At 35.4% G+C, this 14,869-nt stretch overlaps 1 protein-coding gene across 20 annotated transcripts in view; it reads left to right on the forward strand.

Moving 5' to 3' along the window:
• Nucleotides 1-4,383: 4,383 nt before the first annotated feature.
• mslna (mesothelin a) overlaps nt 4,384-14,869 on the forward strand; it is a 28,585-nt gene continuing 18,099 nt past the window's right edge. For 5 of the 20 annotated variants that reach the window (XM_051106371.1, XM_051106376.1, XM_051106375.1 and 2 more), the window contains exons 1-32: nt 4,384-4,434; nt 4,632-4,690; nt 4,816-4,841; nt 5,077-5,098; nt 5,180-5,214; nt 5,313-5,438; nt 5,530-5,732; nt 5,825-5,919; nt 7,175-7,290; nt 7,384-7,557; nt 7,659-7,733; nt 8,080-8,285; nt 9,028-9,097; nt 9,710-9,850; nt 9,948-10,150; nt 10,977-11,080; nt 11,284-11,402; nt 11,507-11,683; nt 11,928-11,959; nt 12,052-12,149; nt 12,264-12,286; nt 12,399-12,420; nt 12,502-12,529; nt 12,617-12,707; nt 12,787-12,927; nt 13,016-13,227; nt 13,478-13,581; nt 13,801-13,919; nt 14,024-14,200; nt 14,446-14,477; nt 14,574-14,671; nt 14,786-14,808. In XM_051106371.1, coding sequence (XP_050962328.1) covers nt 4,654-4,690; nt 4,816-4,841; nt 5,077-5,098; nt 5,180-5,214; nt 5,313-5,438; nt 5,530-5,732; nt 5,825-5,919; nt 7,175-7,290; nt 7,384-7,557; nt 7,659-7,733; nt 8,080-8,285; nt 9,028-9,097; nt 9,710-9,850; nt 9,948-10,150; nt 10,977-11,080; nt 11,284-11,402; nt 11,507-11,683; nt 11,928-11,959; nt 12,052-12,149; nt 12,264-12,286; nt 12,399-12,420; nt 12,502-12,529; nt 12,617-12,707; nt 12,787-12,927; nt 13,016-13,227; nt 13,478-13,581; nt 13,801-13,919; nt 14,024-14,200; nt 14,446-14,477; nt 14,574-14,671; nt 14,786-14,808 — 3,129 coding nt within the window. In that variant the 5' untranslated portion in view covers nt 4,384-4,434; nt 4,632-4,653. The remainder of the gene's footprint in view (nt 4,435-4,631; nt 4,691-4,815; nt 4,842-5,076; nt 5,099-5,179; nt 5,215-5,312; nt 5,439-5,529; nt 5,733-5,824; nt 5,920-7,174; nt 7,291-7,383; nt 7,558-7,658; nt 7,734-8,079; nt 8,286-9,027; nt 9,098-9,709; nt 9,851-9,947; nt 10,151-10,976; nt 11,081-11,283; nt 11,403-11,506; nt 11,684-11,927; nt 11,960-12,051; nt 12,150-12,263; nt 12,287-12,398; nt 12,421-12,501; nt 12,530-12,616; nt 12,708-12,786; nt 12,928-13,015; nt 13,228-13,477; nt 13,582-13,800; nt 13,920-14,023; nt 14,201-14,445; nt 14,478-14,573; nt 14,672-14,785; nt 14,809-14,869) is intronic. The other 15 variants (XM_051106355.1, XM_051106369.1, XM_051106367.1 and 12 more) reach the window with 15 other exon arrangements.

Here is a 14,869-nt window from a genome sequence, read left to right on the forward strand (position 1 = left end):
CACAGAAATGAAATGTCAATGTTTATCTATGTTTTTTAAAGTTAGGGTGTTTTAATACTAAACACAGTAATACTAAGTAGGAGGTTGTCTATTTTGAATTCAAATAAAATAGCCTTCAGCATGTTTTTCAGTGTCCATGAGGCTATTTTCTGCAGTATTGTTAGAAAATAGAAACTTGAGTTGTGTGGGCAAATTACATAGTTCAGCCAGCTGTCAGTCAGTTGAATGAACTTAACATTACAAGTAAGATGAACTATTCTTGAAAAAGTAACCTGGCTGCCTTAAAAATATAAGTTGATTTAACAAAATGCTTAGTTGAGCCAATTTTTATTCAGTTTGCACAACTTATAATTATAAATTTAAACTTAGTTGTGTGGGCAAATTGCGTAGTTCAACCAGTTGAATGAACTTAACATTACAAGTAAGATGAACTATTCTTGAAAAAGTAACCTGGCTGCCTTAAAAATATAAGTTGATTCAACAAGATGCTTCGTTTAGCCAATCTTTATTCAGTCTGCACAACTTATAATTATAAATTTATTCAACAAAATGGTTAGTTTAAACAACTAAACGTTTGTTGGTCTCACTAAGTTTATGTTGTTTCAACTTGGATTTAGGTTAGCACAACTTTCTTGTCATGTTGGTCTCACTAATTTTATGTTGTTCCAACTTGCATTTAGGTTAGCACAACTTTCTCATCTTGCTGGGCTAACTAAAAACCTAAAAGTTGACTCAGCTTCACCTTTGTTATCCCAACTATTAATTCTAGGTTTAAGGAACTCCAACATATGTTTAAACAACATACGTTTTTTAGCTTATTTAACACAACATTTTAAGGCAGCCAGGTTACAAATTATTTTAAGTTGAATCAACTTATTTGTTTTTACAGTGTAGTTTTTTTAGTGATATTTAGTGCATGTTTATCAAGAAGTGACGATTTTATTCTCTTTGTCTCACTGGATGGAAACGGTGCTTTATGCGCAAATGTTTTATGTGATATTCAAGTTTTGCGCGCAAATTAAATTCGCATCTTTGGATGGAAACATAGCTAGTGTCCGTGACGTCACCCGTAGGTTTCTGAAGAGCATTTTTGAAGCTCTTAGTGGGCGGGAGTCGGCCGTCGCCATCTTGGAATCACTCCTGGATAATCGAAAATGGGCAAAGAGGTGGGACGTGTGTGGAGCTGGTTGCTGAAACCACGCCCGCCTAGCACAACAGTGGTGACAGCAGCGGCAATCCACCTGTCACTCAAGTGGCCACGCCCTAAATTATGCAGAAATTTAAGGCTTAATATAATTTAAACGGATGAGTTATAAAAAAAATTCACCCCCCTCACAGGTGACATGAAGGGCACAATTAGATATATAGATATATATACCAAACCCACTTTTTGTACCAGGCTGTAAACATTTTTTTTTCTGCTGTAAAGTTGGGCATTTTAACATGGGGAGTCTATGGGAGTGATTCCCTTTTGGAGCCAGTCGATGAATTGCAGTTTAAGTCACTTCTGTGTTGGTTTCAATAGAGAGAGCGGGAGGTTGCTGCTTGATCCAAACATGCTTTTGCCAGAAGCTTATTTTATTTGTCTGTAAATTAAATTCAGTCTGAATTTTTTTCCTTGCACCAAACTAAATCTATGTGATACATTGCAGACTGTGGGATCAAAGTGTTGGGGGTAACACATTACAAGTAACATAATCAAATTACTTTTTTCAAGTACCTAGTAATGCTTTACTTTTAAATTTACAACAAAAAATCTGCTTGTTGTACTTCTTCAAATACGTAATGCAAGTTACTATTTTTTCACCTTTTATTCACTGACATTATTCTCTTGTTCCCATGTTGAGAAGAATTCACTTTTGGTTTACAGTTGCCAAAAATATAACTTTTGTTGTTGTTGTTATTGTTTGCAGCCCAGGTGACAAAATGTAAAACAAAAGTAATGTAACACATTACTTTCTATAAAAAGTAACTAAGTAATGCAATTAGTTATGCTTTTATGGAGTAACTCAATATTGTAATGCATTACTTTTAAAAGTAACTTCCCCCAACGCTGTATAAAGGTCGCTGGGTTCACAAATGAAATATGATACAAATGTAGGTTTAGGTTTAGTATTTATCATAGAAATTATATTATTTAGAAGAATACTTCAGTGTGAACTGAATGTGATGCTTTCAGACACTTAACTGCATGTCAATTGCATTTAAATAAAAATACATTATTGTTTACGTTTATTAAATCCAATTAGCTGAACTGCTTTTTGGACACACCTAAGGAGCACTTACACAGGCCTATATCTTCATATGTAATTTTAAAGTTCTACTATAACTACACTATAAGTGCACATTCAATACATTTAAGTGCTTTATCACAAGGTCAGCTGACATTAAGAAATGCGCTACTTTCACCCAAAGAATCTAGAATTTCCAGATGGTGTTTTTTCCCCCTTCCTCATAGATTTCTTTTGCATAGATGCCATTGGGTAGTTTCTTCTTACTGAAGTCAGCCGCAAAAACTGAAAGCGAATCACAAACTCGGAGAAATTCACTTCATTTTACTGATGCTTACTGTTATTTGTGTGACTCACTACATTAATATCATAACCAGGTGCAAGGAATTACATTAGTATTTAAAAAGTGAATTCTCCACTGATGATTTTTATACCCAGTGCATTAGTTGTCATAGTTTAACTGAGAAGCAGGTCTGTAAATTAAAGTAGTCATTTCGTTTCTTATCATCCGATAATGTTGTTAATGTTCAGTTTTAAATTTGTCACAGTGTCCTAAAGTGTTCTTTCGTTTGTTCCATGCCACATGAACTGAATGCAGCAGAGATTCCACAGATTTGTTAGATGACACTACCTACAGTCTCAGATGTTGTCTGTGACCATCTGACATGTCTTTCTGCACAAGTGCATGTGTATCGCTTTAAAAAATCTGGAAAATCTGTACTTCTTAACAGATTCCATCACAGATTAAGTAAATGCACAAAAGATTTCCTGGCTATCACATCTCGTCTGATAGTTTCACAGATATTTTCACAGTAGCTTTCGGTTTCCAATTTGTTACACGGCTGTTGTTTTGTGTGTGGTTAAGTTTTGTTTCCAGTTTATCTTGTGCAGGATATTGTTTTAGAAACACCTGTTCCAGACATGGCATTTAACACATTGCATTTCCACTCCACTGGGTTCTAAAGGCATAAGGTCTGGTATTGTAAAAGTCTGGCGGGTTGCATCTGAAAGCGGGACACACAATCTAAACAGGTTAAGTTTGTTTAAATAAATGTTGTTGCACAGCAAGTGGCGCCTGCCTTATTCACTTTGAACAGCATCCAGATGTCATTGTGTGAAGTTAAGGCTCAATTAGGCTGCTGACAAAACATACAATAGAGCACTTCATGTAATTAGGCACGGTATATAAACTACTTATTGAAGGTTTTACTAGATACAGTATGTGTGGGATTGACCTGTATATTACATTTATGTTCAACCTCAAAAGACATTACATTAAAGGGAAAGCTCACCCACAAATGAAAATTCTGTCATCATTTATTCACCCTCACGTCGTTTATTCTGCTAAATGCAAGATGTTTTGAATAACATCGGTAACCAAATAGTACCCATTGACTTACACAGTGTAATTTTTTTTACCATACTATGGAAGTCAACTGTTTGTTTTTCAACTTTTTTATTTTGCATTCACAGAAGAAAGACATTAATACAGGTTTGGAACAACATGAGGGTCAGCAAATGATGACAGCATTTTCAAAGGTTTTAAATTGAGCATTAATGTTTTAAATAGATGGGTCTACCAGTGAAACACTTCCAATGCAACTGGCAACAGCCTAACCAGAAACAGAATATTTGTAATTCACTCAAACGATATTGGTTATTGATAATAAACTGTACGGCTAAATGTACAAACAACCACTTACGGTAAAGTAAATGATACCTTTTCAAACTTGTATGTCATGAATTTCAATATAAATTTGTAATTACGCATTTACAGTAATGAATTTGAAACCTAGTGCATTTAAAAAAAAAATTAAGTATCAGATAACACTTTGCTACAGTTCATGTACTTTATATGTGCTTTGTAAAAGCACAACAAAAGACTTGATTTAAATGTACTTTAAAGTAAACATTTGTGCACCAAAGCTGCAACTTTTACCAGTATAAATTTTAATTTGAAGATTAAACTGTTAAAAAAAAAAAAAAATCAATGCATCACTGTACATGTATGTAGCAGACACATTTTTGATAACAGAAAAATGTGATGTAGTACATTCCCACCTGCTTGTTTTGCCCTTTTCCAGAATGAGTTGTTGGTCTTGTTTTGGATTTACTGACGTTTGTGGCCCACACCCTTTTAATACCTCTGTTAATAGTGCACCTGCTAAGCTGCCTGACAGACACACAGATACTCCTGCGACAGGTAAGTGCTCCGGTCCTTGCACACCTTTCACGCCTTATAGTTAGAATAATATTTGTTATAACTGAAATAGTTATAATAAGAACCGATAATTAATTTAATTAATATATCATATTTAAAAGTACGCATCATTGATCACTACTGCAAGTTTTTATGCAGTTTATTTAAAATAATAATGCTGTGCAATTGTGGCTTGTTAGGATCAGGGGTGTCAGTGTGAAAATGGCGCACTTTCAGCTTTCTGCGCTTATTGCTTTAGGTAAGTAAAGTTTTTTTATTGTTCTAATTAACTACGCAATGTGAGAATTATTATTATTATTTTTAATATTATAGATTTTTAAAAAGACACTTTTTATGAGATGCACTCATTTTTATCTCTTTTAGGTTTCGTCACACTGATAAACGGCCAGGTATTTAAAACTTTCTGCACAACATTATTTTGTCGATGCCTGCATTCAGTCATTTCAAATTTGATTATTTTCCTAGTTTTGCTTGATCAAAATAATGTTCTTATTTTAAGAGTGTGCTCGCACACCAACTAGTTTTCACGGGTTGACAAATAGAACTTGCTTGATTGTGCTTGATTTACCTTTAACAATGAAACGTTTCATGGATTTGATTTATTTCTTTTCTGTTTCCTCAAAGTGTCTGGTGGATTATCAAAATGGTGCGTTTCTGAATACTTAATAATTGCTCATATATGTTATGTTATTGTTTATTTATATTTATTTTATGATTTATTTTACAGGCATAGTTTCCAATAATGGCTCCACATGCACTTCAGTAAGTATTCTTTATGTGGTGTAATACGATGTAATATCATGGTAATATCATGATAATATCATTCCTTTTTCTTTCGTTTTTTCTCGTTTCTGTTTCAGTTCTCACAGTCAGTGTTCAACAACACTCTCACTTGCTCCGGGATACAACAATCAGACTCATCGCAGGGAAATCTCAAAAATCTCAAAGCATTCACTGACGCTGCCTTTGATTTGTACACATTGCTGGTACAGTGAATCTGAATATCAACATATTTCAAAAACATACCCATTTTTAAAAGGAAGTCATCTAATCAGTACCTTTACATCACCCAAACAGAGATCTAGACTTGACGTTAGTAAGGTCGTGCAAAACATAAATCAAGCGAGGGCGGAAGTCTCAGTAGTGGGTTCACTGAGTGATCTGAATTTTACGGGGCTCTGGTTCCAAGTGAAGCTCAATCCATACCTGTCATCACTGTCCAGAGACACGCTGTCCTGTCTGAGTCAAAGCAACCTCGTCTGCAAAAGCTTCCAACAACTGTGCGTATTTTCCACACATAAAACATGCTGCTATTCTCTATAGTTATTTGTTGTCCGAGAAAGTCAACTTAATTCACATGTTTTTTTTGCAGAGTGAGTGATCTAAGCTTCCATATTGGTTCTGAAAGGCAAAAGATGGTGTATCAGAACTTCATAAAGCCTTTTCTGACAAGAAATACAGCTGACGGTAACGTTAACCGTTTTTGTCCACTAATATTAAATGAACTATACTACTGGCCGTTGAATTCTCGAATCTGATTGGCTGACGAACGCACCGCGAACGTAGATCCAGGCAGGTCTTGACCGCATTACATGTCCATATCACTCCGCCAAATGATTTCGGTTATTTCAAACAGGAAATTGGACTACTTTAACACTGTTGCCGCAGATTGTTTTGATGTCTGTGGGGGTTGAATCGACCTCAATAACGTCATATTTAGCCGTTAATAGCGACTTTACCAGGGGAACCCAAACAAAAAACGTGTATTTTATCCCCCTCGAAACGCTAGTTTTGGGCTAGTTTCAAGTAGCATTTGGTGGGGGGGAGTTGTTGTGAAAACCTGGCGTGCCTGATTTCAACGATACTTACAGCCTATAGCAGGAAAATAACCAAAGCGAACAATGGGATAAAAACTTTTTGGCACAAAATTACGTTTTATTATGTATGGAAAGCACTCTAGTTCTCCCGCTCTTTCTGCCTTATTACAAACGCACATTTGTAACGTTACACACGAAAACGCTACTCTGACGATTTTGTCTGTAAAACAGTTTAACAACTTAAAAAAGCTATTTGACATTTCTCATTAACGAGGTGAAGGCGGTATTCTTGAAGAAAATGACAAAAAAAATCAAACAAAAGCGGACGAATGCCTTGAAATATATAATGCTATCCAAGACTTCCCTGGTGAAAAAAACAGCATATGCTGGTTAGGTAGGTTTTGATGCTGGTTTAAGCTGGTCCTTTGCTGGTTTTTGCTGGTCATGTTGCTGGTCAAGGACCAGCATGAACCAGCAAAGGACCAGCTTAAACCAGCAAAGGACCATCATAAACCAGCTAAGGACCAGCTTAAACCAGCAAAGGACCAGCATAAACCAGCTAAGGACCAGCATAAACCAGCTAAGGACCAGCTTAAACCAGCTAAGGACCAGCTTAAACCAGCAAAGGACCAGCTTAAACCAGCATCAAAACCTACCTAACCAGCATTCCAGCATCAAAACATACCTACCAGCATATGCTGGTTTTTTCACCAGGGTTGAGGTTTGTTAACTGTCGTAATTGTAAACAAGGCGTTGAATTATTGGAAAATAATGCACGTTGTTGCATTAGTGCATTATTTTCTAATAATTCAAGGGCCCATCGTCAGTTATTCCTTGCTTAAAAGATAAGTTTCTGGCTATGAGTTTGTGTCTTGAGTTGCTAATGTTGAGTTTTTGTTTTAAAGTTGGCTGTGTGAACAGTACAGTCAACGTTCGGGACTGGTTTCAGCTGTACTTCCAGAAGTTCTCTGCTAGCGCAGCTCTAGGAGATTTCATAGCTCTGAATCCCAACTTTGATGGGGTACGTGAATTAAACCGGGATGTTTTATGGTATAAATCAAATCATAGCATTATTGTTGAGGGGATTCATTTGAATCTTTGTGCTTCTTTTCAGCTGCTTGTCCTAGATTTGCTCACCCCAGAGCAGAAAGCTGAGCTGATCTTTCAGCTGGAAGCATCTGCTAAACTAGACCTCAGTGACATCACTCAGATTTTCCAGAGTTTCCTGCAGCCGCTCACTAACGTAACACTTAACATCACCAGTGTGAGTTCAAATGGACTTGAAAAGGTTAGACTTGAATTTATGTACTTGATTATGATGATGTAGCTGGAATGGTTCTTGTTAATCAGGTCAGAGATGATCCTAATTCTTTTCACGTTTCTGTTTAGAATCTCACCGATTTCCTGGTTTCTTTGAGACCATTGGGAAGATTCATCAGATCATGTGTGATCATTTCTCAGACGGTATGTCTTCTTTTTTGTGTCTATAATAAAACAATTTATAATAGGCCTATTTAAGAATGTTGAACAACTTAACATGTCAAATAATTAATCAGATTATTTGCATATATCAATGCATATATAATCAATATTTGCTTAGTTAATAATTCAAAGACATTACATCGCATGAAAACATTTAATACATATGACAAAATATGGCTTTAGAAGTCAAAATAATGTTCATTTATTTCCATATCATTGCACATTATGCATCTCTTTGTTTTTCAGCATCTTGTGCCACGAGCATCACATTTTTTAACCATCTTAACTGAGAGCCCTAATATGTATAAACCTATTTCTTCTTTTCCAGACAAATGTCAGCAGTATCAGAAATGAAACGATACAGCTTCTGGTGAACTGGACCGAGACCTATGTCACCCAGACCTTAATAAATACTTTCAACATCAGCAGCTTCAGTGATTGGTTCCAGTATGTGGTTCTTCCCATAGTGAGGAAAGCTCTGCTAACTAACCAGACTTTGGCAGAGAACACCACAGAAATATACAACTATGTTTTGTGAGTAGAGTTTCTATCTGCACTATAAACCAAATTATAGCTCTAAGAACAAACAAAAAATGTAAAAGATTTGCAGATTGCAGAGAATTTTTGATCTCTTTAAAAGGCTAAACAGGATTAGTGTCACAGCAACAGGGTTTTTATCTTGTTTTCTAATAAGAAATAGCTGAACATCTTAAAACATGACACATTTTGCAAGATATAAAGACAGATGTTTTCAGAGAATTTGGAAATGAATGCTAATGTTAGCCCTCTAGCAGTGAAAAATTAAAACTGCATGTGTCTTGCAGAAGATCATAGTTTTGGTGGTTTGAGGCAGTGTAGACATATTCGTGTTGTATTTATTTTTCTTTTTTTTTACAACTGATGATTCACCAGTTGTTTTTCATTTCTTTCTGACCAACTTAAAAGTTTTTTTTGCACTCTGTAATTAGTATGTTTGATCAATAAAAAATAGCTTAAGTTTATTTTTCTATACCAATTTCTAGTATTTATTGTTTGTTTATTTTATTTTATTTATTTATATTTATTTTCTCAAGTCCTTTTTTTTGAGGATTATTACATATTTGAAAAAACAAGACAAACATTTAATAATAAATAAGACAGAATTACTGATTAAGCCAGTGTTTGCAATGCATGTTTAGGTTTGCCACTGAGATAACTGGACTGCAATTAGAAACATATGTACTTCAGAGCATCTCATTTGATTTAACTAATGCTGTGCTTTTTATACTTTGTTCAGTGCTGCAGAAACTCAAATCACAGACCCTGTCGACAATTGTAAAGTCACCAGCAATAACAGTTCCTGTTCTGTGAGTCTGACTTTCACAAACCACAATCTTTCAATCTCGCACGTAATTAACCACACCCTGATCAAGTCCAACAAGCCTTCTGGCATGTCACACATCTAAAGAATGTGAAAAGTAAAACTACTGTACAATGTGGTTTTGTTCTCACATGCAAAAATTAGAACACCTAGTGTTATATCTTAGCTCTTTATCTTTAAATGCTGTTTGACTATTCTCAGTCCTTGCGTGGGCCCATGGAAAGAATTATAAACATAATTCTTATATAAACATAATTCTTTCAAGTTTATTGTCTCCCACATTAGATTATAAAGATCTATTTTCAGGGGGTGGTGCTACATATGTGCATTATACAAAACTAAGACATTATTGTGCATATAATGAAGTATCAGATATAGATCTGGGTGTACAATAACCTCTTCCTAAACTCATCCTGTTATTCAAACGAACTATATGTAAAACTGATAAAAACAAGGGGTATAGGGAGGGGGAGTACAGTAAATAGGAGATATCATTTGACACCAGTACATGGTGTAAATGCCTCAAACTGATTTACAGCCCAGATAGCAGTAGCTTGAAATCTTAAACTAAAACTAACAGTACTATCTTCCTGTGCAGACATCACAGGCTGAAGAGAATCTGGCGAAAGTGATAAACTGTGTCGCTAAGACAAATCTGAGCTTCACTGAGGAAAACCTGAAACTTCTGATTGCTGAACTCTCCAGTTCACTACAGACATTGATGGAGCAGTCTAAAGTGGTAATAATAAAAAAGAAAAAAACTTTTTTTTTTGTGCTATATTCAAAGTATTGCCTTTTTTGACAAGGCTTTTTGTTTGTTTGTTTGTTTGTTTCAGGCGACCAACTCATCTCAAAGCAACCTCACAGGCTCATTTGCAGAACTGCCAGCAGAAAGCTTCACATCTAGAAATCTTGATGATGCAGAGTTCATGAGGTTCTGGTTCCAAATCAAGATGAAGCCAATGCTGCCTCAAATTCCACGTGAATTCCTGTCTTGCATCAACACACGTAGCTTCACCTGTCAAGCCTACAGGGCACTGTATGTTCTTTATGTTTTTTTTTTTGTTTTTTTGTTTTTTTTTACTGATGTCTGATAGCTGTTCATTATCAGATTATCACATACCCGTTGGTTTGCACCTGATAAGTTAACAATCAAATCCTTTTTAAGATTGATTTCCTTGTTGTGTGTGGCTAAAAGAATAAATAACAGTTAACAAAAAACAACGAATTAACAAATAATAATAGACAATAGAAATGATAATTATTAAAGCAATAGTCCACCCAAAAATGAAAATTTGCAGAAATGTACTCACCCTCAGACCATCCAAGGTGTAGATGAGTTTGCTTGTTCATTGGAACTGATTTAGCATTACATCACTTGCTCACCAATGGATTCTCTGCAGTGAATGGGTACCGTCAGAATGAAAGTCCAAACAGGTGATTAAAACATCACAGTAATTCAATAAGTAATCCACATGACGTTTAACTTAAAAAAGTATATATATATATATTTTTGGGTGAACTGATTGTTTTAAGCAACTGTATGTACTTTGTGTATTTTGTGACTTTGGAGCCCCCTACAGTCAAATGAGTTGAAGTCACTGTTGCAAATGTAACATTACACTCTGGCTGTATTAAAGGAGAATTTCACTTCCATAACAAAAATGTACAGATAATTTACTCACCCCCCTTTTCATCCAAGATGTTAATTTCTTTCTTTCTTCAGTCGTAAAGAATTTTTTTTTGAGAAAATAAAATTTCAAAATAAAACCTTACATACAGTTGATTTAAATTGACCTATTACAAATAAGGTTGTAATGCAAACACTTTTGTAATCATCATCTCTAACTGTTTTATTGCTACAGTTATGTGGAGCTAAATAATAATTTTGGACTAATGGACAGTGCGACACAGAGATCTGTCCTCAATGACTTCATTCTTCCATTCCTGTTCAAAAATCAAAACACAGGTAGATTTTACTGATCATTTGACTTAACAGACTTATGCAAAATGAATAATTTGTTGACGTATAAAATTTGTTTATGCTGTTTAAATGCTTAATGTGTGTTTATTGAACATTTTTTTGATACATAGTACTTTACAGGTCTTCATTAAAATTAGCTCTCCACTGATGATCAGTAATGAACTAAGTATTTCATTATTTTAATTCAGGTGTCGGATGCACGTTGCCATTTAACAACAGTGTGGACTTCATCCTGCAAAACTTTGGCAATTTCTCTACGCTGGCACTGCTTCAGGATTTTTCCACTTTCAGCCGCAATTTTTCAGCTGTAAGTCAGAAATAGTTCTTGTCATTGAATATTATAGACTGACTGAAGACACATATGCAAAATCTTTGTGAATGCATGTCAGTGAAGTCTCATGTCATTTGCAGGTGGATGCTCTTCCTGTTCTCACACTGGCGCAACTGGGTGAACTGGTGTTCAGTCCTCCTGCTAGACCAGAAGACAGAGGAAACATCCTCACAAGAGTCTTTGACTTCCTTCTTCAATCCTCCAACAGAGACAAACTAAAGGGCTTCATCCCTTCTCTTCAGACACAGGCCAGAAAGGTGTTTAATGCAACTTTACATATTACCTGTGCAGAAATACATTTAACAACAACAATAATAATAACAGCTGTAATAATCAATATTATTTCTACTAATATTACTGTTATTATTATCATTGTTATTATTTGTTTTTTATTTAAAATAAAATTACACATTTATTGTTGTTATTGTTTGTTTGGTCATCAACTTTATTATTAGTCTTGATCCTGTTCAACAATGTCATCATCTCTTTTTTGTCCTGCAGGCAAACTTCAGTTGTGAAAACTACAGAGTCATGTAAGTGGCTTTTATTAAGCAGAACAAATATTGATCTGGATGTGTTAGTCTTGAATAAGATCACATTGATTGTGTTTTTTTTTCTGAATCAGCTTTGACAGGATGGATCAGGCATTATCACCACTCGCTCCAAACCAGACTGAAGCGCTGCTGACGATCAGAGACTCAGTGATGATGATTCCTCCTGATGGTGAGACACAACTGAGCAATAACACTTTGCTCCTGAATACATGATCATATCAAAACAGTTGCATGGAAAATTCTACCAGAATTAAAGTGTGAACTGTGTTTTATTTCCCTCTAGAGTGCATCGAGAGAACAGCCCAAGTAAGTAATGATGAACAGAAAGATCAAGTTCATGTTGAGGAGATTTTATGTCTGTTTTTATATTTCAACAAACAAAATAATTATAATACAATATTTGTTCTCACTCCTGCAGTGCACAACAATTCCTGTAAATGGTGAGTGACTGATCATGTCTGATTAATTTGAGATGTCAGTGATGTTGCTAAAACTCAAAGTCTTTGTTTTGTCCTTTTCAGAGTCTGTCCTCTGTGCAAATGTCAGCAGGTGAGCTGTTCTGTCTGCACTCAAATGACTTAAACACTGAGCCCATGATGGTCTGTAATAAATGCTTCATGTTCTTCTGGTTTGCAGCTCTGCTTTGGATCAGTTCTTGAGCGGAACGGCTCCAAATACAACAGGAATTTGTGACTTTACTGTGTTGCAGTTCGCCTGTCTACCAACGGTAATAGTCACTGCCTCATTATTCATTCTTTATGTGCATTATTGTTTCAGTTTTGATAACAGCTCTTTTCTGTCATCAGCTGTCACAGTTAAACTCTCAACAAGTGGCTGACCTGTTGGCTTGTAAACTGTCCAGCAATGTGACAAAAGAGACGTGGAAGCTTTTCTTCACCAAAATCAGCACAAACCTTGATGATGCACTTGTGAAATTTTCCAACAAGGTATGAAAATTATAATTGATTGAATTTTACTTTATTTTGTTTATACACTTTCAAGCTGATATAAACTATAAAATATGTTTAATTCCAGACTCTCAATGAAAGCAGTGTGGCTCTATCCGATGTGCTGGATGTGATTGCTGACGCCCGCATTAGTCGATTTAGTCCCCAGAGACTGAGAGATCCCGTCTTCATTCAGTCATGGTTCCAGGGGCGACTAAAAGCCTTCCTACCATCGGTATCTCAAAGACTCCTGTCCTGCTTCAGCACCAGAAACTTCACCTGTGAAAGTTACCGCACTATGTAAGTTTATCTTACATGGCAACACACAGTATTGGTCTTTCTTTCCTTAATAAATCAGTGTTTTAAACAAATGGGTTGAGTAAACGATTCAATGATTCCCTCATAAAACAGTCACTTGCATTTGTTCATGAATGAATCAGTGTTTCTGAACAAGTCAGTTTATTGAATGATATAATGATTCACTATAATGCATCTTAAGGTTTGCAAGTTCACATCATTGCACCCTCACATCTCTGTTTTTTTGCTACAGTTATGTGGAGCTAAATAGTAAATTTGGACTGATGGACAGTGCGACACAGAGATTTGTCCTAAATGAATTCATTCGTCCATTCCTGTCAAGACAATACAACACAGGTAGATGTTACATTATCATTTAATTTAACACACTTTGAATAAACTAAATCTATAAGAAATACTGATATTGTTTGAAGATTTGTAAATGATTTCAGTTAGTATATACTATTCAAATGTGTAATGTATGTTTCTTGAAATTGACATAATACTTTACAGGACTCTATTTAAATGACCTCTGATGATCAGTAATGAACAAAGAATTTCATTATTTTAATTCAGGTGTCCAGTGCACATTGCCATTTAACAACAGTGTGGACTTCATTCTGCAAAACTTTGGCAGTTTCTCTCCACTGGCACTGCTTCAAGATTTTTCCAGTTTGAGCCGCAATTTTTCAGCTGTAAGTCAGAAATTGTTCTTGTCATTGAATATTAAAGACTGACTGAAGACACATATGCAAAATCTTTGTGAATGCATGTCAGTGAAGTCTCATGTCATTTGCAGGTGGATGCTCTTCCTGTTCTCACACTGGCGCAACTGGGTGAACTGGTGTTCAGTCCTCCTGCTAGACCAGAAGACAGAGGAAACATCCTCACAAGAGTCTTTGACTTCCTTCTTCAATCCTCCAACAGAGACAAACTAAATGGCTTCATCCCTTCTCTTCAGACACAGGCCAGAAAGGTGTTTAATGCAACTTTACATATTACCTGTGCAGAAATACATTTAACAACAACAATAATAATAACAGCTGTAATAATCAATATTATTTCTACTACTATTACTGTTATTATTATCATTGTTATTATTCGTTTTTTTATTTAAAATAAAATTACACATTTATTGTTGTTATTGTTTGTTTGGTCATCAACTTTATTATTAGTCTTGATCCTGTTCAACAATGTCATCATCTCTTTTTTGTCCTGCAGGCAAATTTCAGTTGTGAAAACTACAGAGTCATGTAAGTGGCTTTTATTAAGCAGAACAAATATTGATCTGGATGTGTTAGTCTTGAATAAGATCACATTGATTGTGTTTTTTTTCTTCTCTGAATCAGCTTTGACAGGATGGATCAGGCATTATCACCACTCGCTCCAAACCAGACTGAAGCGCTGCTGATGATCAGAGACTCAGTGATGATGATTCCTCCTGATGGTGAGACACAACTGAGCAATAACACTTTGCTCCTAAACACATGATCATATCAAAATAATTGCTTGCAAAATCCTGCCAGAATTAATGTGTGAACTGTGTTTTATTTCCCTCTAGAGTGCATTGAGAGAACAGCCCAAGTAAGTAATGATGAACAGAAAGATCAAGCTCATGTTCAGGAGATTTTATGTCTGTTTTTAT

The sequence above is a fragment of the Labeo rohita genome, chromosome 3 (genome assembly GCF_022985175.1).
Source record: "Labeo rohita strain BAU-BD-2019 chromosome 3, IGBB_LRoh.1.0, whole genome shotgun sequence".
Classification (NCBI taxonomy): Eukaryota; Metazoa; Chordata; class Actinopteri; order Cypriniformes; family Cyprinidae; genus Labeo; species Labeo rohita.